Source organism: Nylanderia fulva, unplaced genomic scaffold, assembly GCF_048542155.1.
Source record: "Nylanderia fulva isolate GAGA-0341 unplaced genomic scaffold, ASM4854215v1 Scaffold16, whole genome shotgun sequence".
Classification (NCBI taxonomy): domain Eukaryota; kingdom Metazoa; phylum Arthropoda; class Insecta; order Hymenoptera; family Formicidae; genus Nylanderia; species Nylanderia fulva.
Genome location: NW_028189835.1, coordinates 2386120 through 2408036, shown reverse-complemented (window position 1 = coordinate 2408036; position 21917 = coordinate 2386120). Strand labels below are relative to the sequence as shown.

Below are 21917 nucleotides of genomic sequence, written 5' to 3'. Positions count from 1 at the left end.
TATGCAACGATCAAATATCAAATCTAAAAACTCTACGTTCCTTATATAGTAAATCAATTATATATACATATAAATGTCTCTAATGACACAATTGTGCTAAAAAATAACTTTAATGTTTCAGAATTGTAAACAAATTGTACATGCCAGCAGTGTATATTTTTACTTCGTTGTGATTACAACATTGTTCTTTCTTTTCTTTATATATCTAGTATCTTACTTGTGTTCCATTTATTGTAAAAATCTATTTCTGCCAATGTCTGATTAAGTTGTGATTACACACATCGATCCATTTTATATTAATAAGCATCACATTATCTTAAATCAATTGGAAAAAAATTGATATCAAAAATATTGCTATTACTGATACGCTAAATAGCATTTGAGCAATTGTATGGTAATTATTAAATAAAATAACACTTCTGACAGAAAAATTTATCTACATTTTTAATATATTGTAAAATGTGTAATAAAAATATTATTTTTTATATTCCTAAATTAATAGTTAAATTAATAGAAAAACAATAGAAAATATTTTAGTTTTGCTTTATAAAAAGTAATTTCCGAAATTGCAAAATAATCTTTTCTTTTAAATAGAAACAAAAAGTTCTTTTTACACAAATTAATTCAATAATTCCGATTATTTTGTATGTGAGAGTATTATGAAAAAAAGAATAAAATATTTTATTTCAAGTCTAACGTTCATAATTTATATACACATCCGAAAATATTCAATTTCTTTCGTTAAAAAATTTAATTAAATGTGCAAGAAAAAATCTGTAGCAATATACTTATGTATATAATAAAATTTCCTGTGGAACAATGTAGGATTTTGTGGATAAAAAATTTATGGCTATCCACGATTTATACAAATTTATTTCAGCCTTTCGCGGAATTTGCGCTTTTTGATCTTGATAAACTAAATGTGTAACTTCGAAAAGCTGTAATGCTAAACGCTTCAACATTTTTCTACATTGACAATGAATATAATTAACTATTTTCAATTTGCTTGATAATACATTTATATCAAGTTTATAGATATCGTTAAATCTCTTTCTCTCTCTCACTCTTTTCTCTACATTCACTAATTATTACATCTTACATAAATCGCGAGTACTCCAAAATGATATAATATATTAATATTTCACATGTACACTAGTGTGGTGGACAAATTTATTGTGAAGTGTCGAGAGAGAGACCCACAACTTTCTCTCATACACATAATTCTACGTTTATAAGCTGTACACTACTGCAGAGCATATCGGTATAAACAGTTTGAAAAGCGTTTTCTTAACAGTAAACAGCATGTATTTGATTCTCTCATCAAATACGTAAAATTATTTGAACATTTTACACGTTTCTTTTTTTGTTTCTTTTCTCTTTCATTTTTTATTACACATGTCCATATATTTAATACTCGATATTCACACACAGATAGTACTTGGTGCAATGAAATAGATTTATTGCCACGCACATTTATAACAATGTTCACTTTTAAATTTGATTGATCGAAAATTATTCGCGCATGAATGCTCTTGAATGGAACAACAGGAGAAACGATTTTGTGGATACAAAAATGTTTAATCGTTCTAATTTTTTGTCGCTCTATCTATATTGGAACCGAGTTTGCTTTCGCTTTACAAATCTTTTATTTTTTATTCAATTCTTTGCAAGTATTGCGACAACAATTCATGTAATGTATACATAATATATACATTTTATATATATACATATATATATATATATATATATATATATATATATATTATATATTATATAGCGTCGCATATAATTAATAAGCACGATAAGGATGTCTAGGATTCTGAAAATTGAACGCCATCTAATAATTCTTTACTTTTACTGAAGAACTTTAATATATATATTACTTTTTACTTCTTGTAATTATTGTAAGCTTTGAGTCGGTCTGTCTATACGCAAAATGACAGTGAGAATTTTTCTCGACAAAGCTACGACTTACATTTACAATTACGTGCTGACGATCGTTCGCAAATAGCGTTATTACAGATCGATCGTATTCGGTTTAAAAAAAAAAAAGACGTCAATGCTGCCTAAAATACGCACTCGCGATAACAAAACAGATATTTTTCATTCCATCATATCTCGTACATTCACATTGATTATGTAATGAAATATTCATTCTCTTATTTTGACTAGAATCTGAAGCCTACATATATACATGTTTATATATATATTACACTATACACGCTAATACTTCCTTTTAGCTCAAGGAAATATATACCCTCATTGAATCAAGTTGTTCCTTCTTTGTAATCCGACCGTGAGCACGTGATTGTTTTTCTTCTAATCTCTTAACAATATAATCTTCTTAATTACTTTTATATACATATATAAATGATTCAGTATTGATCAGTGTCTAAGAAAAAACAATATAATATTATAATATATCGATATACAGAGATAATAAAATTGACAGAAGAAAGGAACCACTATAATTTATATATATATATAAAAAGGAAACAATACTAATCTTTGAGTATACAGAATTTTTGCGACTAAATATATAGATTCTGATCACATTCTCTATATGTATATCTTTGGTATCGCATTTACAAAGTTCGGAAGCGCAAAACGCTCATATAGAGAGCGATCAACTGAGACCGATGATTTCCCTTTCCCTGTAAACGCTCAACCTGTATATGTGCTCCGCAAAAAATAAACGAATCAAGAGGAATCGACGAAAGAATCTTTAATCTTACGCTTTCGATTTCGCAGATCCATCTAAACGCTATGTTTCCCTTAAACACACTGAATATATTAACGTGTAACAAGTCGATTTGGCGTCCTCTCGAAATAAAGAAGCTCAAAAAAATTACACGCAGTGTGATTAAGTAAAGATCACGAGGAGAGGTCATGAAACGGAAACGAGACTTGGAGTAACAAATAAAGAAGAAAATCTCGAGTCTATCGATATGCAATGTTTCGTTTTCGGAAACTCGAGAATATATATAGGAGACGTATCATATACATATAAAATTTTATATATGGCAGGTTTATATATATATATATATATATATATGTATATAATTGTGTTGACTTCTTTCCAACATGCTCGATGAAACGAGACGTGTATTTCCTCTTTCGATATACACGCGATATAATGTTTTTTTATCTTTCTCTTCTTTTTTACGAAAGTATAGTTTTCTGACGAGTCTCATTAATGCTGCGTATTCTCGCAATTAATTATTTATTGATATAGTCACTTGCGAGTTTTATCCTCAAAGACTATGTTGTTATGGCCACATGTTACTTATTCATGCATACAATATTATTGTATCAATACATCAGGGATTATTATTTCACTCGATAATCTCGGAGAGATGAACGGCGTTATTTTTTTTCTATCATCAACCAGAAAAGATGTTAAATATACGACTACGTCATATCATTCGCAGATATACGTTAACAGCTAAATTGCAGACTAGCAAAGGAGAGCGCAAACATAGAGACATTTTGCTACGTATATACTTTGGCAAGAGATACACATCATCACATCGGTGCCATCGTTTTTTTAACATCGCACATCTAGAGGACGCCGTTACAAAGAGGGAGAGTATTTTCTTTTCTTTTTTCTTTTTTCAGACACAAACCGAGTAGGCATTTTTCTGTGCTTTTAATTTGGCATTAGGCAGTCAACGCGACAGCTACGTCGCTACAAACAGTATTTATCTACTATACTGTCGCTTTTTTTTAATCAAATAAAAAAAGAAAGAAGTCAAAAAATTCGACTATGTTCACATTAACAGTACACTCTCTTATAATCCTTTCAGAGGACAACTATATGTACAATGCGTTAAGTTTAAGCACTATAATTATTTTTCTATAATTATTAGAGACATGAAAAACTTGCATATATATATATATATATATATTGTTTTGTAAAATACTCTAAATAAATTATTTAAATTTCAACAGCAAGATAAACACTTGAAAACAAAGTAACTCTTGTCTGAAGTTTCTCAAATCTCTGTACCGGTTAAAGAAAAATAATTACAAATTAATACGTTTAAACTAATTAAATATACATTGTATAAAGCACAATACTTTACTAACTTTAAATCAATTAATAAATATGTGTATATATATTTACACACTTGATGCGATATAGAAGATTATATAGTATTGTATCACGGCACATAATTCTAATCATGTTTCTCTCAAAAGGATTAAAGAAACTCTTTGCTTGCTCTGCAATGATAGTTGCATTATCTTATTTCAAGATGTTTTGTCATCTTTCTAATATGAATCTTATCAGTATAAGAATTAAATGAAAATAACACGCAATAAATGAATTGTTTGAATGAACGGAAGAAATTTTCTACTATATAAAATAAGTATGTAAAGTATATATATAAATTCTTATTCGTGATAATTTGTCATAAAGAAATCACAATCGTCTTTTGAGGAAGCAAAATTTATGTAAAACTGATGTACTAACGCGAGTATAATGAGAAAATTGAATTAAATATTGAACTAAAAAATAAAAATGTATTTTAATTCATAGATTTTTAAAAGAGTATTATTTTTCTTGTATTGACAAGAGATACCTTATTTTAATACGATGCAAAAATATTTCAGAGAAAGCCAATAAAGAAGCATCATAACCGGTGACGACACACTGGCAATGTGTGTGTGTGAGTAATTTTTAAGAATATTTCCTTATTTACTTATTTCATTATTATCTTCACAATTTTTCCGTATCTATTAAACTTCCAATCTCATATATCGCGCATGTATAGAATCATTTCTCTAATCTTGTGCGCTAAAAGAATTGTTGCCTGTATCACAGACTTCTTGAGTAATAACGCTTCTTCTAGAATATATCTGCGCGTTTTCGTAACGTTATATATAATGCGTGTTTCATATCTCAAATTTCGGATTTCAGTATAATAGATTTTCTTTTTCAATAAAAAAATTAACATTGTTTTCATCTTCAATTTTTGCATATGTTTGCATACGAAATCGTATTGATCTTATTTTACTCTTTAAATTCACTTATAAGCAAAAATGCGAGTCAATTAGGATTCAATAATTATCATTCATTTAAAAAATCGCATTTATACGAGTTCTTGTTTCTGATTCGTCATAATTCGAGATAAGTTGTAGTGAGATGTCAAAAGTTTGAAGAAAATAGAATCACCATTAGTATTCTATGGCAGTAGAATCTCCGAATTTCGTCATATTATAAACACCGAAATCCGGAATTTGTAATAAAACAATGAAGTATATACAGGATGTGTCGTGTAATCTGTTATAAATCATTATCTTAATAATTAGTTTTCAAACAAAAAACTTTAGATGATTTAATGGGAAAAAAGAATATATCATTTGTGATATTGATTGTTTCTGAACTAAAGTCATAACATTTACATTTAGCTAAGCAAATAGATTTTATTATTTATAAAAAAGATTTTTAAAATTATTTAAAATTATATTTCAAAATTATTCGAATAGAATATATTTTTCTTCATCTTGACATTAAGTATACAATTGAAAAAAAACAAGGAAGAAAAATTATTAAAAAAAAAAAAATTTTTTTCCATGCCATTAAACCATCTAAAGTTTTTCCGATATCTCACATAATTATCGATATTGAATTACAATTGATAACTTTTTATCGATTGCATGATCACACCCTTGTGTACGCGTAACATATAATTCAAATAAAAAATTAGCGAATCGATTTTGCAGTAAAATTGTTCAAGAATAAACAACAATTTTATATACGAAACAAAGCGACGAAATTGCTTTAACATATCGCTACTCTTTAATACTAAAATATCTTTAAATAAGAGAGATTTTGAGATATTCTCGATTCATTATTTAATTTACATAAATAGTTAATAATGAAATAATTGAAGGCAGTGACAGAGATTAATAAACATTAATATTAAATAAAAATGAAAATAACATTATGATGTGATCATTTGATTATCTTTGAGTCATATTTTCGTAAAATAAAACTCAAATTTACAATCTCTCTCAATCTTACGCTACTTAAAGATATCTCGGTATTAAATTCAATAGCGTATTGTCATAAAAATAACATATTATGAATAGAAATTTCAATATATAATATATAGCATTCCCATAACCAACAAAATCTCTATACAAATATTCATTCTAATTACTCATGATATGTCGACAAACGAATACGTAATTTTTGTAATTTATGCTGATACAATTAAATTACATATTTATCGAGTTATCTAAAACAAATATATTTTATAAAGTAATTTCAAAACGTACATGCATTACAAGAATTTCTTGTAAAACGACAATATACGTTTATCACAAATAACTCTACATTTTGTATGACACAAGAATATTCCAGGTATTCAAATATCATCTATCGCTATTACCACAAATAATGGAATGAATGTAATATGTATTTCGAATAGCTTGGAATTTGCAATATCCGCTAAAATCTAATTCTTACTAGGCAGTCTTAAGAAGTTGATGGTTATCGGGTCTGCGTATAAAACGAGTCAAATATTAATGTTATCGTTAATAATATAGAATATGTAAGTAAGTTGTTAAAAGCCTTCATATTATAATGATGGAAATTTAAATTTACGTAGCATTCGAAGCCTGTTGTTGCGGATTATATTCCAATAATGCTATTGGAAATGTCTTGATGTGTGTTTGCCATTGCGCTGATAGTTGGAAGAATTTTACACCACACCATTCGGTACCATCGATACTCACTGCAGCAAAAATAAATTATTAATATATAAAATTGATGATAGTCACATTTATAATAACAAAAAAAGAAGCGAAGAGGCAGAGAATAATTTTGAGATCTAGATAATAAATTCATTACATTGTAACATGTATATGTGTCGAACAAAATATTGAGTATAACTTGAGATTCTGAAAATTTAATCAATATAAGAATTTTTTACCTCTTAATGGAATGTTGTGTGTTTTCGCAGAACATATAAGACGCGTCACGCCATCCACCGTTTGACTCTTTGGCTCGTTTTCTTTCTCCTTTTCTTTCTTCTTGCCTAATCTCATTACTAAAACAGAATTTTGGTAAATCTCTATTTTTACATATAAACTATTTAGCTTAGAAAAAAATGATGTAGTTCTTACTTTTCTGCTTCTTCTCTTTTGTCGTATAATTCATACACAAGTGATGTCCTGGAGCTTCGCCCAACGAGGGAAGTCTTTGCACGTGCAAGGCCCTAAAAGCTTGACGTAACGTGTTCTTTCCCTTTTCGCCTTGAGTTTGTTTACCCCAATAATCCAGCTGAAGCTCGACCGGTTCCCATCCTTCTCTCGCCGGTTGGCCTACATTAGGACTGCTGGGTGGCGTTAACTTTCCAGGAGGTAACGGAACCGGCAAAGTCGGGGGAGGTAAGGAAGGTGGAGAACCGGACATGCTGACATTACTCTCCTCCAGGTCGACTGATGCGGAAGAACTGCTGTCCGGGCATCCCACTCGAACGTCATTTATAAAGGGAATGAAGATTTGACTGCTGTCGTCCGTTTCCCTGCGAATGCAATCGATCTCTCTTCAGTGACATTGTTCAAGACTAATCTTAGGTTTATTCTTTTCAGCTGAACTGGCTCAGTTTTTTTATTCCATATTAGAAGAGATAAATTCTGAACTAAGACCAGTTCCGCTGAAAAGAACAGACTTCTTGAAAGAAATGTTTGTACCGTTATTACCTGTATGTAACCATAGCTTCTGCTATAGGTAACAATAAAACTGTATTTGCTGTGGCCAGATACTCCGACACTCGTGCCGCGCCTTCAATCGAGCCGCCACCTTCCCTTTCCAAAAGCTCCTTCCATTCATCTCCGAATAGCATTGAATATTTGGAGTCAATAGAGCCGAGATATCTTGTTAAAGTATTTGAGCCGAGCGGCACCACTAAAAATTTCATATAGTTCTGCCAATCTGGCGGTCTGAAGCTCAGCAGGTCGACGTAGTGACGGAGAACTGCGTTTATGAAACTGTCTCCCCCGGCGATGACTACCTTTATGGGCGCCGGTGGTTTCGCAGAACTGTTACAGCTGAATATACAAAGATATAGAAATTAGTAAATTTTCTTTTATTAAATATTATTATATATTACATTATTATAAATATTATATTATATTTATAATAATGTAATATATAATAATATTTATAATATATTTATAATGTAATATATAATAATAATTATATTTTAATATTATTCTTTCTAGTAAGATAAATGCTCTATACTGTTTAATGTTTAATATGTATAGAAATTTCTCATAAATTCTCGAATATAAATTGTGAAGTACATGAAAAAAACATTTATTTTAATATATGGTACGAGAAAATGATTCGTATTTTTTATAGCGAGATGATTGCAATGAAGAGTTAGAAATTTGAGGAGAATTACAATTTTTGTATTCGCGCGACCAGACATGTAAATGTCGCACGGATGTCAGCCGGGGAGGCGGTCGTCAGGACTTTGTGGTTTCTCTCTTGTAATCTCGCGGCGAGAACCGCACCGCCAGGATCTGCTATCGATACGAGCGACACAGCCTCCGGTAAACTATCGTCCGGTAATACACGACCTAGTTGCTCGACTAAAGCTTTTCTCGGCTGAAATTAATAACCAGAACTTTAGAATTAGATACATCCAATTTTTCGATCAACAATACAGATATATTTTTACATAATGTAGTGTACATTCATCAATGCTTGCTAAGAAGCGGATGGACATGAACACCTGGATGATGTTGCTCAACATCTTATAGTCCCAAACATCACGTTTAAAAACGGGACATAAGACGTCTTAAAGATATCTTAAAGACGTCTTTTAAAGATATTTTTTTTAATATAATGTCTTAAAAGATATCTTATCTCCCGATTTTAGACGTTCTGTTTCCTGGGAGTCCTAATAGCACAGCACGTCCGAAAAATATTCAGAGGACACTCGAAGGATATTCTACACCCTCTGGATGTCCTCTGAACGTCTTTCAGGCACGTGTACAGTTAGGATAAGAGCTCGTTATTACCTCCGTGTTATTTAAATCGGCCGAGGGTTTGAGATCTACGCTCAGACTGTGCTTCTTAGATTTATTGCTACCCGGTGTCCCTCTGTCGCGCGCGAAGAGTCTGCTTCTCCTCTCGGAACCCTCGCTCTTGTTAGGCTGCTCGGATTTTGGCGGCGAACCCGCCATGTAATTCGGCGGATCGTTTGCTTCGTGATCCGTCCAGTTCTCGGGGTGGGAATCGCTGTCGGCTCTTCGTGAACTATCATCGCTCTGTCTGTCCACTCCGCGCTCTGCAAGGAGATTTCGTTACTCTCTATCGGGATATCATCTAATATTACTTTCAAATATAATATAGAGAGCGCGTCTCAAAATCACCGATACATTTAGAAGTCTCGTCTCTTGGAACCAAGCTTGTGTAATATTCTGATAATAAATGTACACATCGGCCAACTAAGTTTAAAATTATAATTAGACCAGCTCGAATATTATATAATCGCAGGGAATGTTTTATTCGTTAAAAATTCCTTCTCGCAACGTTTCAATTTAATTTTAATTGTCAGTTAATTTTTAATCAATATAATATATATTACTGATATTTGACAGTTAACAGAGCGTTGTCTTATTTTTTATCGGTGATTTTGGGAGACTCAAGTCAATTCAAGTGAGATAAGAAAGTGTAAAGTGAAGAGAAGCACGACTAATGTGCTAATATTAAACTGCTCGAAAAGTGCACTAGGCGCCACGTCTCTTCATACCTGAAATTAAACACTTTCAGATTGAACACCTTATATTATTATAAATAGACATCGTAAATTGTAACTTTTTTCTATTAATTAGAAAATATCGAAAAATATATATAGTTTTCTCTCAATTATTTTTTTAAACATTATATCATATTTGATTTTTTTACACACACGCTACGTATATTTAATTATTTTTAATCTCTCCGACTGCAATGTCAAGGAGAGAAACAATTCGACTTAGGAAGTGTCTAACTTTAGATGCGAATCTACACGTGGCACTACGTTTTAATAACCCATTTTAATGATTTGACACACGCGTGTGTATTAAATTTAAATTCTCGCTAATCGTAGGAGATAAATTTCTCGAGATCGCGCATTCATATATGTATATATATATGTGTGATATTTACTACAGGGCAAATGACAAATGACACGTGAGAGATGGTGTGCAATTCGCAGCGTTATTAGAGAAAAGCGGAGTAAACATGACTAACAAAGTTTGACAGAGTAAAGGATACGTACGTATACGAGTAGATAGAGAGATACACAGGCCGGAGATCACAGATCGAAGTCTAATAAAATTACGTACAAGGAATCGCAAAAGAAAACATAGGTATATAATGTAGAGGGAAACACACAGGCTCTCTCGCATTATACATTTCTTTTACACACATTATATATTGGCGGATCTTTTTTTCAAACCAAAGTGTACTCGGAAAAGTCCATACAATAAGAATAACTGCAAGAAAATTAAGCGCCAAGTATTTTTATTTCAAATAACTTATAAGTACATTGAGGTACGTGTTTGTAGATTTTAATTTGTCTTTTTAATTTTTTTTTAAGACAGAAGAAAGTAAGAATAATAGAAGATCTAAATTCTCGAGGAAAACAACATGCTTTTAAATGTGTAGATACACGATACAGAGTTATAGAACTTGATTAAATGAACAAAAGGTGCTTAATCGAGTCTTTTTTTATGTAATATATGTGTGAGAAACGTGCGACTTCAATTATTCTTGCATCTGACTACATTAGAAAGACACGTTACATTATTAAAGAAAAAAGTTAAGATATAATTTATATATATACATATACATATATATGTATATATATATGTATATATAAATTATATTGCTTGTGTAAGTGTAAATCGCGAAGCCACTTAATTACCAAATGTGATTGAAACACCAAGCTTCTGTTGATTAGCAAGGTCATTCATGCGCTGGAGTTTCTTCTCCAATCTACAAAATTGTTGTTGCTTTCTCTGAATTTTTCCTTGGCATTTTATTACAAATATAAAATGTGTAATATATATGTATATATTTTATTTAAAAAAAAATGTTCGACTCAGATGTTTCTTGTATCAATTCGTAATGTGGAGAAATATAGTAAAATATGAGAACTAGATAGAGAATCTCACTCAAAGAAACATTGGCAGAGTATTATACAATATCTTGAAAATGATATATATATCTTACGTCACATGCTTTATATTCACAAACGCAAGATACGTGCTGTTTGGTAAGAAGCGGAGTCCTTAGAACGTTCCAACTATTTTTCGTCCTCATAGGGTTTCAGGGAAATGAATCGACATTTACATACCTGGAGTTGTGTGTCCGATACGATGTTTCTCTTTAGTTGGCTGACCCACGGGTTGCTGACACGTGGCGTTCGTCGAGATAGTTCCAGTGTCCTCGTTGGTTACTACTATCGAATCGTAACATGCAACAGTGCAAAGCCAACCCACCAGACTTTCACTTAGTTCAGAGAATCTGTATCTGAGTAAGCTATGGAGTTCTTTTAAGGGCCTAATTCTTAGACAAAATAACCATGTCAGAGTCTTTAATCGTTTGTTCCAGCTGTATTGAATTATATGACGTCTCAAAAATTCATACGAATCTCTTTCGTGCACTATATATCAAAACAAATTAATTTAATAAATTAATTTTTTCGCATATTACGCCTGGTATTCAATAGTCTAGGTTGTTGACATATATCAAAATCTTCTTTTTGATTGGTTTATTTATAAATTTATATATATTTTTTCTACATATTTTATACATAATTATTCTAACGAAAATAAAGTTTATTTTTTTATAGCTGATTTTCAAGTTGATCTTACATATTTATTAATTCACGAATCGAAAAATCTTTGGAATATTTAATAAATATATTATATTTAAGATAAAATGTAACAAAAAAAAGAATTTGTTTCAATATATATTGCATATTGCAAAAAAAGATTCATTTAGATTTTTCACTTCTCACATCATAATCCAATGGCTGCAATTTGGAGTTTCAATCTTGATCAAATAATTATGTTTGTCCATCTAGCTTTTCCAAAATATCTTTAACAACAAAAATTTAACGAAAAATTATATAAAATTATGTATTCTTAGAAAATTTAATAAAAAATTTTTGCGCTCTCTTCCTTTACACAAAAGAAATGTACCACTATGTCATATAAAAGAAAAAAAATAAGTAAAAAAGTCCATCATTTTTTTTCTACATAAGAATTAAATATTGGTTTTATCTCTGTCATATAAAGAATTTCATTGAGCTAAGAAACATAGAAAAAAATATACTTTTATACTTAAGTTTTCAAAAGAACGGCTTATAATATACTTTATACAGCCAATACAAATCAATACATATACATATCCATATGCGTACGTATGCAAACACTTAATTGTTAGTTTCTTTTAATTCAAAATTCGCGGTTTAAATAATTCGTTAATAAAAACTTTAGACGAACCTGTAAAAGATATTCGGATTGCAACAGCCACATCATGCTGCTTCGCCAAGACATCAACAGCCTAATCGTGAATAATAAACGCATCTTTGGCAGTTACAAATCGTTCATTTTTATGGAATTTTTATTAATTTATCTTTCAGGCATATAGTGCATTTATGTAATTTTTATCAGATTTATAAAATATAAATTATATATTCTTCTTATAATGTTTCTAATCTGGAAATTAATAAGAATACGGATATCGCTAATCAAAAACAATTTTCAGTCTTATCTCGATGTTTGCAATTGAAGCATGCAAAAGTATTTTTTTTTTTACAATGAATATAATATTTAATTTTTTTTTCTTGAAAACGCATAAAGAGAAGACAGAATTTATAATAAGAGAAGAAAGAGAATTTATAATATTTTTAAAATTTTTTCATACAAAAAATATCTTATATTTCGCAAATGTTATTCAAATATAATACTATAGTAATAAAAGAGATATGTTTTACATTGATTTTATTTATAATACGATATATATTTAAATTTGAAAAGTATCATCTTTGATGAGAAAACTTGTGAAAGGGTAACTTCAAATTAAAAATATATTTTCGTTAAAATTCCAGTAAAATGACGTACAACTGCGAAAGAATTTAATGGGTGTAATTGATAGTCTAGAGCGAAAGCGAGTCGAATACGACGTGTTTTAAATGTAATATATCTTTCAATCCTTACCGTAGAACGTAATATATATGACTTAATAATACAACATTTGTTTAAACACCACCAGCCTTTAATACGCTGCGTTATGTTTCGGTTATTAAATCGCAACCTCGATAAGAAACTCATTTCAAGAACAAGTCGATAAAATACCTTTTGCCATATGTCACACATATCGCACATTTCGTTAAGATACGCAAATAATTGTTATGCGCAATGACTTACCAGAATGAGGCGGCGCGAGAAGGGATCGACTAGAGCTGAAAAACGGTCTTAACGATGGCTTTGGTGTGCTACTAACAGACATGGTATCTAATTCCGGTCCGCTATCCGATAAGTCCTCTAATTCGTCGAACAATTCTTCTATCTCCATATCACCGCCTTTAATCAAACAACAAATCGTTCAAATAGATGATTCACTTATTTGTCTTCACAAGTTATCGTTTTAGTATTACTTAAAAATCTTCAATCTTCTCTCATATCAACTTTTTCATATAATACATGTTATATTACACACCTGAAAGTTTTGTCCCGATTTCTTCTTGATCGTGCTCCAACTCCTCGGATACTCTAAACCGCTTCAGCAGAGCTATAAACTTTTGCTTTAAATTTCTTTGCTGCAAAACACAATAACATCATCATAATTCTGATAATCGCAATGACGAGCGGGAGATTCAAGTTTGAATAACTCAAGCACCCACACACCCTGGCATTTGTTGGGATTTTTCCGCGACTCTTCCGCCTGTGCACTTCCAACGTAGGTTCGCTGTCGCTGCCCTCCGCCTCGCCCTCCGAACTAAATTCCTCCTCTTCGTCGCTGAATTCCGGGCAAAGTCTTTCGTTGGGATCGTTCATCAGTCTTTTGTCGTGGTCGACCGGCTGTGAGCTCAGAGCGACAACGTTGACGCGTGCCAGGGCGACCGAGTGGCCGCCGTATTTTTCTGCCTTGTCCGACACGAGTTCTAGCTCGAGATCCATTTGCTTCTGCAGCACCTGTAATAAAAAATCGAATTAGATTAGATATAACAAGAGCCAAATCTACATATATTTCTTATATATTATTAAATATATATATACACAGAGAGAATTTTCTCTTAAAATTGACCCTGAAAATCACAGTAATCGTGGAACAATATGGTATTGAAAGAATTTTATAAGTTTTTCTGATTAATATTTTTATCCCAATAAAAATATTAGTATCAACCACAATAAGATAAAAAATATATTTGATTAATTTTACCATGTACATATTAATTTTTTTTCATTGTATTGATTTTCAGGATAAATTCTAAAAAAAAATTCTCTCCGTGTATTTATAATATATATATTTTTATTTTATTAATTTATGAATAATTTCCGTTTATTCGACCGAGAAAAAGAATGATTATAATAATTATAGAAGAGATGTTTTATACGAAAAAAAAGATTAAGATGCAGCACGTCACATCTCCTAATTATATTGCAATTAATAAATATATTTTTTTAAGAGAATACTAATAGTTATTATTATTCATAAACAAATAAAATAAAAAATATACATTATAAATACATATATTGTACATATATGTATAAATTATACAAAAAAACAAAATTATATAAATAATAGATATATGAAAAATATATATAAATAAATTAATAAATTGAAAAGATTCTGGAGTTTATCAGTTCTTTTCCTAATTGTTGCCTTACTTGTGCCATGTTAATGATCCCTTCCGCGAGAGTCTTGTAACCGAGCATCGTGCGATTCTTATATCGCTTTCGCCTCTGCAGCAATATCAGGAGCTTGTTGCCGTCCCTCTTGAGAAAGTGCGGATATTGAAGGGCAAATTGCAATTCCAATTCCGTGTCGAGCATTCCGCCGGTCGGTATAGCCATCTCGTTGGATCGCAGGGTCCTTTTGGAGCTTTGCATCTTCACTGCGATACTGATAGACGCCAGATCCGAGCCGAGAGGCCGAAGTATAACTAAACGCGTTAACGTCAAGGAACACAGCCTGAAAAAAAGCAATAAATCGATCTGAAATTATGGTCAAATCTCAAGTTGTATATCTTAGTTAGTTATTTTTATTTTAAAAATAATATTTCAAAGTTCAAGGTTGATTCGTAGAACGAGATCCTCCTTGGAGATTTGAGCACGTGAAAATAGATCAGAAAATAATGTCTATTTTCTCTGAACGGATAGTGCCTTGTTTCGTATATTTTCAACGTTTAACGTCAACAGTTTTGATTAAAACATTTCGACGTAGAATATCGATCGGATATAGTTCTCGCAGTTCGAAAAATTGCAAGAGTGCATGAATGAATAATATCGATCGATGTAATTCCTTTCGAAGCTCGGGGGACGTGACAATTGAAATATCTACGAAATACGAGAGGGGCCGGTCGACATTGACGTATGTCACATATACATGTGACAATCAGCTGATCGGATCGCGCGCGCGCAAAAAATTGAACATATATTAGTATTTAAGTCAAATATGTTTTATTACAGTTAATATGTTATATTTTTAATTTAAATATGTATTTCTATATATTCAATTAAAATAATATTAATATTAATTAATAATAATAATATTAAAATAATAATTGAACAATTTAGTCAAATTAACACAGCGCATGGATCGTATATAAAAAAAAAACTTGATTTAGATCCGACGAGGAGGCGGATAAATATATATTGCGGATTATCGGAATTATCGTTTCTCGTTGCGCCATATCGAATTAAAACGAGCGAGATTACGAGATTATTGATCCCCTCAAGTACGATTATATTATCAAAAGAGCAAGATTTTTGCGCATTAGAAATACATATATAGAAACACGCGGATAAAATCAATGGTGAAATTTACGAGCCAAATGAATTCTCTTGTCTGCTCGACATCGCATCTATCAACTTCGAAAATTTCACAACGCAGAGACAAAAGAATTTTTCGAATCGTTATCACACAGTGTATCAGAAACAATTGAAAATTGATACAAAGAAGCTAAATATATACTAGTGATGTTGTTCTTTGACAAGCGGATAAAAAAACTAATAGTACGTTAGATGTCTGAAAATTCTGACGTAGATTTTATATTACAAATTATAGACAAAATTTATATAAAAAATATATAAAAATATAATAAAAAATAAATATATATGTAATATTTGTATAACATAATATATACAATATAAATATAGTTATAGTGTACATATAATGTGTGTTAAATTTTGGCGGGAATATCCTTTCTCGTAAAAGAAACTTTTTCTTTTTTTTTACGGCCAATCGGTCTTTACTCTCTGTCCAGATACTCTTCAGTACATAATTCAATTCTCGATGATAGAACCTATACCACGTGATAGCATCGTCGACGAAACCCTTATTAGGGGAAGCGCGGGAAGAAGGGTGGTTATCGTTATTTATGAAGAGGCTTTCCGTGGTTGGGAAGCAGGAGGCGAATACTAAATATAGCTGCAGAGGGGTAGAACTACAGGTGGGGTACGTTGTCATTTATTTTACATGTGCACGATGACGAAGCTCGAGGCCAATTTGCACGATTTAACATTTAGTGGATTCGCAAAGAGACTTAAATTAAATTCGCCTAAACGCTCTAGGAAACGTCCGAGTTACGCGAATTCAAGTTCAAATTATAATAGAAAAAAATTGTTTAATTAAAAAAATGTATATATTATCGTGTATCGAATTATTTAAAAATAAAAAAAAATTATTTCCAATATAAGAGCACTTTTTTCTTTCGAGATATGAAAAAACAAAATCCCTCTCGAATCGAGAGACAAATATTGGAATATTTAAATTATTCCTCCTGATTGCGATCAAAAATAGCGGCGACATAAAATGATAAAATTTGAATATACATAGAGTAGATTTGTGAAAATCGAGGTACGCTTTTCAGATTATACAAAATATCGTCGCCAATCCGCTATATTTACAGGAAATTCTGCTTGCGACTTATTTCTAAGGCATTTCGGAAAATTTATTTTTAGTTACTTGTTGAAAATCAACAGCATTGTAGCGTCAACCATAGCAACATTAACTATGTAACGTTACGGCTACTTTGCGTCCAAATTTATACTAAACTAACTACTTGACTTTTGCCAAACGAGTCCTGCCAAACTACTAGTTTGGCAGCGCAATCGAGAGTCAAAAATACAATAATCATATTTCATCATGCCAACGATTGCGATTTTTGCAATAGTAAAAATATACATAGACTGTATTTTCTTCAGCTTTACAATTCGATTGCAAATCGACTAAAGTATTTAAAATAAGTCCGTATAATTTTGAGACGTCGTGTAAATATTTAAAAAGAATTGATTGGGGTGCATTAACAATATTCTAATTACTTGAATACAAATTTCTTCTTGGAAATTCTTGAGTTGAAATTAAAATATAAATTTATAAAATATTATAAATTTTTTATTTTGTATTAATTGTATAATCAAATGCGTTTTATTGAGATATATTTATTTATTGATTTTTTTACGTAACTAATAAATATAAATAAAATTCATTTATTTTAATCAGTATCTAATTTCCAAATATGAAACATTATTCAGTTATAAATAATGTATTTAGAACAATAGTGTAATGTCCATCTTTGGTTTTGCAACAGGTTTAAAAATAATTTTCTATTTATGTTTTCATAGCTTATATTTCAAGTTTCTTATCGTTGACGTTGCAGGACATATTTCAAGGAACAGTAATTAAGTTGTATAATAGATAAGATGATTGATAAATGTCTGCTAAGTATTTTTCCGACGCAAAAAAAATACGCTCTCCCATTACTTCTTGGAATATAAGTTACTCGATAAGCGCAACGTGGCTAAGTAAGTTTTTTATTTTCTTTTATTTAAATATTTTTTTAGAGTAAATATTTAAAGTTAAAAAGAAATATGTAAATTAATCTCATTGCAGCCAGCTAAGAAATTTAAATTTTGCACGAAAGATAATAAACTTACTAAATAGATACCTAATTATAGTATTTAGCATATTGACAATATTTATTATTAAATAACTATTATGAGTTATAAATACAAGTTAGAAAAAATTTTTAATTTAATCACAAGTTTATTTTTATTTCTACTTATTGGCATAATTAAAAAAAATATATATTATTATTTTTAAGAAAATTTAAATGTTTCATATGTATTGAAAAAAATAATAAGAAACTTTAATTATATTATTTATTTTTGTTATTTGTGTTTGAATATAATATCTCAATAAAACGATACAAAAATATTAATTTCCAAACTCTCTTTTCTGTATTTTAACTTTGATTTTAATTTGACTCTGAAAACTTTGAAGAGGAAATTTTTTTATTCAAAGTAATTCAAATATATATTGTCAATAAATATGCCAATGTGTCTCTAATGACGTTTTGAAATATTATTATTGTGTCAGCACCTCTTAATCAGTTATCTATATTCACAAGTACATAACAAGAAATAGTTCGCCTCGCATTAACTTTTCGCATTAACATATTGACACATCTCGAATGTGTCATTCATTGATGCGTGATAAAAATAACAATACACACCTCCGAGGTCTCCTTTATCGCGAAGTACCTCGAAGAGATGAGTAATAATCGCGGGTTATCTCTTATTCCATTCATCGTCGAAAACGAGACTCCGTCGTTCGCAGAACTGTCAAATCCCGTTTGACAGCTCGCGGTCGCCTCGTGACACGACGTCGCGATCCGGAAGAAAGGGAGAGAAACGCGCGTCTACCTGCTCCAATAAGAAATACAACAAAGATTCTCGGAGAAAAAAAAAAACAGTCATCCTGAATTCCGAAGAGAATAAAAGCATTCCTGGCGTCGCAGCGAGAAAAGCGCGAAAGCGAGACGCGCATAAAATGCAAAATCGTTATTGCGGCTTGACGTATACCTGGGTATGCAATTCGGGGGAGTGCGATCCACCTCCCAGGTGGCGAAGAGCTTCATGGGAACGGGCCGGGTAGCCGGAGCAGTCACCTTCGTCCGTTCCGCCATTTTCGGCCCGTGCGGCCCAGGATGACACGCGCGCAACACTTGTCTTCTCTTGTCTCTCTCTCTCTCTCTCTCGACGCTTCGCCACCGCGTCTCGCGGCTCGCAGACGACGACTATCTCATCGATGATGACCGCGACTTGCCGTGGCTGCGGGGCTGGGAATGGATGGACGACGATCGGCGACGGAGATTATTCCGGTCCGCCCGTGGCGCCGTCACACGCCCGGATATATCTCATATCTGCTTCGGAGGGTGGACTCGAGCCGAGTTCATTCACGGACGCGCAGCGCCATCTCTCGGCGATTTCCGAAACTACTCATTCCAATTCCTTTTTTCATGCCGGAGACCTCTCGCGGTGGAAGCGCGAACTTGAGTTTTTCGTCAGAATCGCCAACTTCGAAATGTGGAAATGGAATTCTTTCTCCATAGGGATTTTTTAGGGAGAGACGGAATAGATTGTCTCTCTGATTGGGAATGAGGAATTTTCAAACTTGAAAAATAATGAGAGGAATATACGGCAGATACGATGTTTAATTATGTTGAATCGGTTGTTCGAAATAATTAAACGCGCGAGGATTGATCATGGTTAATTATAATAACTGTAGAATAATTGTATTTTGCGCGATATTATGATAATATGAGGCGCGAACACTCTGACCTTCTCGCTCGAGTCTACTGCGTATGAGTGACGTAAGCGCTGTGGAATGTGCTGCGCAGAGCTACAGCTCTCCCTCTACTACTTCCCCCACCATATCACTTCCCCCACTCTATCACTCCCTCTCTTCCACTTCCATCATTTTCCCACTGCGCGCGCGCGCGATCACACCTACATTATTTAGGATGCGACGAGATCGGCCAGTCACAGTCGAGGACAGTTTATGATTACGACACGGCCATCTCAATCACATGTGAACGCTGCCTACGATTACGGTGTATCGGTCGGCCAATCACAGCGCGAGTTTACAATCTCGAGATATTCAAACGCGAAGTTTCTCAATTGCGCGCCCAAACGAATCTTCGGATTCCCGGTTGTGTCGGTGCTCCGAGGACAAAAGCGTAAAATTGAAGAAGATGATGATGAGCAGTCGCATGATGAAGTCGCGACTTTGAGGAGATGGTTTCAAAGATCGAGATTGCGAATCTAAATTCGCATTTCCTGATAACCTTGTCTTTAGGTAATAATGAATAAGTAGTTGGAATAATTTTTATATGCGAATACTCGTTTGTTGATTTAATAAATCAAACTTGCATTAAAGAGTTAACATGTTATGCTACACATAGACATTTTCTTGTTTGTTTCTAGTAGGAATATATAACGTCGCTTTACAATACGTACGTGGTTTATGTTGGATCTTGCAATATTATTATCAAGGTTGCTCATCGTGGGGATGGTATTTTCCTTATCGCTATGCACCGTTTGCAAGCGATTTTATTAACATCGGTGGTCTCTATAGAATTCGAGAAGATACTATACCAGTAAGTCTCGGCAAAATATAAATGTATAATATTTCTGCATATCTAGCTCATGATTTAATGATGTTTTGTTGCAGTTTTGTCCATTAAAACAATTGATGGGTGTATTTCCTACTGGTAGTAAAAAATATTTATCTGTACCATGGGTCAAATTAATGATCGATCCAGTATGTATAACAATTAGAGGAATGATTGAAAAGCATGATAGTATAAAAACATTAGTCTGTTGATACACTCGAATTCATGATTTGGCAAACTATGCGTCAAATTGTGATACTTTGTGATTTTAGAATTTTTCTTATATATGTATACATATTTTTATTATATATTATTTTTTTATAGAATCTCATATTATCGACTTTTATCCAGAAGATTTTAATGTTGACTTAAATGGAAAGAAATTTGTATGGTAGGGCATAGCTCTGCTTCCATTTGTTGATAAAAAAAAATTATTTAAAGCTTTGGCGCCACATTATGATAGCTTAATGGAAGCAGAAAGTGAGTGATATAAAAGTACATTTTAATGTAATTTCGTTTCAATTAATATTTCTTTGAAAATTAATGTTAATCTGTTGTATAATTTTTTGAATCATGAGTTTCGAAGATACTAGTCGTACAGAAAGAGAGATTTTATATAAGTGTTGCATTGAAGCTTGCTAGCGTTGCATCAATCTTGTTAAATTAATATTAATTTTAAGATTTAATATTTTTTTTTTCAATTTTTCAATTTCTATGAGTAAATACTGTTTTAAGAAGAATAAGTTTAAATCCTCTCTTAAAAATCATAACTAAATTAAATAAAAGGAGTAAAGTTTTATCTTTTTACATTTTTTGACATTTGAAAAAATTAATAAAGGATTTATATTTAAATTTAAATTTAATTAGTTTAAATATTTAAATTTATATAATTAGTTGTAATGAAAGAGAAAGAATATATATTTTATAATTTAAATAAAATTAAAAAAAGGAGTTATGAAATTTTTTTATAAGTTTTTTTATTAAATAATACATTTAAATTTATAAAATTAAATATATAATGAAGTATCAGTAAATCATTTATTCACACACACACTGATTTATTGAGTTATTTCAAAATAATTTATTAGTTAAACAATTAATTACATTATAATTAGCTTCTTTTACAAATGATATATTTTTTTGTTATTTGCACAGGGTTTTTTGACAGACAGTGGCGATGTTAGTTTGGATTGTGTACAATTAATAATGTCAGACCTTGGT

General features: G+C 31.4%; 2 protein-coding genes across 4 annotated transcripts; one reads left to right on the top strand and one right to left on the bottom strand.

The window, feature by feature from the left end:
- Window positions 1-855: 855 nt before the first annotated feature.
- On the bottom strand, window positions 856-19888 carry KrT95D (phosphofurin acidic cluster sorting protein KrT95D). 3 transcript variants are annotated; one of them, XM_029315117.2, is made up of 12 exons: window positions 19105-19888; window positions 14908-15211; window positions 13924-14211; window positions 13736-13835; window positions 13444-13599; window positions 11364-11465; window positions 9040-9308; window positions 8418-8623; window positions 7714-8061; window positions 7135-7535; window positions 6942-7058; window positions 856-6743 (listed from the first exon to the last, which is right to left on the bottom strand). In XM_029315117.2, the coding sequence occupies exons 1-12, from the start codon at window positions 19206-19208 to the stop codon at window positions 6610-6612; spliced, it is 2529 nt and encodes an 842-aa protein (XP_029170950.1). In that variant the 5' UTR covers window positions 19209-19888; the 3' UTR covers window positions 856-6609. The 3 variants fall into 3 exon arrangements, with proteins under 3 accessions (XP_029170950.1, XP_029170949.1, XP_029170952.1); XM_029315116.2 differs by having other exon boundaries at window positions 11364-11468; window positions 19105-19887; XM_029315119.2 differs by lacking the exon at window positions 11364-11465 and having other exon boundaries at window positions 19105-19887.
- LOC114940434 (5'-3' exoribonuclease 2 homolog) lies at window positions 19678-21916 on the top strand. Its single transcript, XM_085480786.1, has 5 exons — window positions 19678-20380; window positions 20509-20681; window positions 20756-20845; window positions 21021-21176; window positions 21852-21916. The coding sequence occupies exons 1-4, from the start codon at window positions 20320-20322 to the stop codon at window positions 21066-21068; spliced, it is 372 nt and encodes a 123-aa protein (XP_085336912.1). The 5' UTR covers window positions 19678-20319; the 3' UTR covers window positions 21069-21176; window positions 21852-21916.
- The last annotated feature ends 1 nt before the right edge of the window (window position 21917 follows it).

What these genes read in the sequence shown, in the direction of transcription:
- KrT95D (XM_029315116.2), bottom strand. Translation starts at nt 19,208, where the DNA reads ATGGCGGAACGGACGAAGGTGACTGCTCCGGCTACCCGGCCCGTTCCC. An exon ending in AATCGGGACAAAACTTTCAG is followed by an intron (nt 13,600 to 13,735) that starts GTGTGTAATATA and finishes GTTTGATTAAAG; the next exon opens with GCGGTGATATGGAGATAGAA. An exon ending in TCTCGCGCCGCCTCATTCTG is followed by an intron (nt 11,469 to 13,443) that starts GTAAGTCATTGC and finishes ACGATTCGATAG; the next exon opens with TAGTAACCAACGAGGACACT.
- LOC114940434 (XM_085480786.1), top strand. Translation starts at nt 20,320, where the DNA reads ATGGTTTCAAAGATCGAGATTGCGAATCTAAATTCGCATTTCCTGATA. An exon ending in CCTGATAACCTTGTCTTTAG is followed by an intron (nt 20,381 to 20,508) that starts GTAATAATGAAT and finishes GTTTGTTTCTAG; the next exon opens with TAGGAATATATAACGTCGCT. An exon ending in TCAAATTAATGATCGATCCA is followed by an intron (nt 20,846 to 21,020) that starts GTATGTATAACA and finishes ATTTTTTTATAG; the next exon opens with AATCTCATATTATCGACTTT.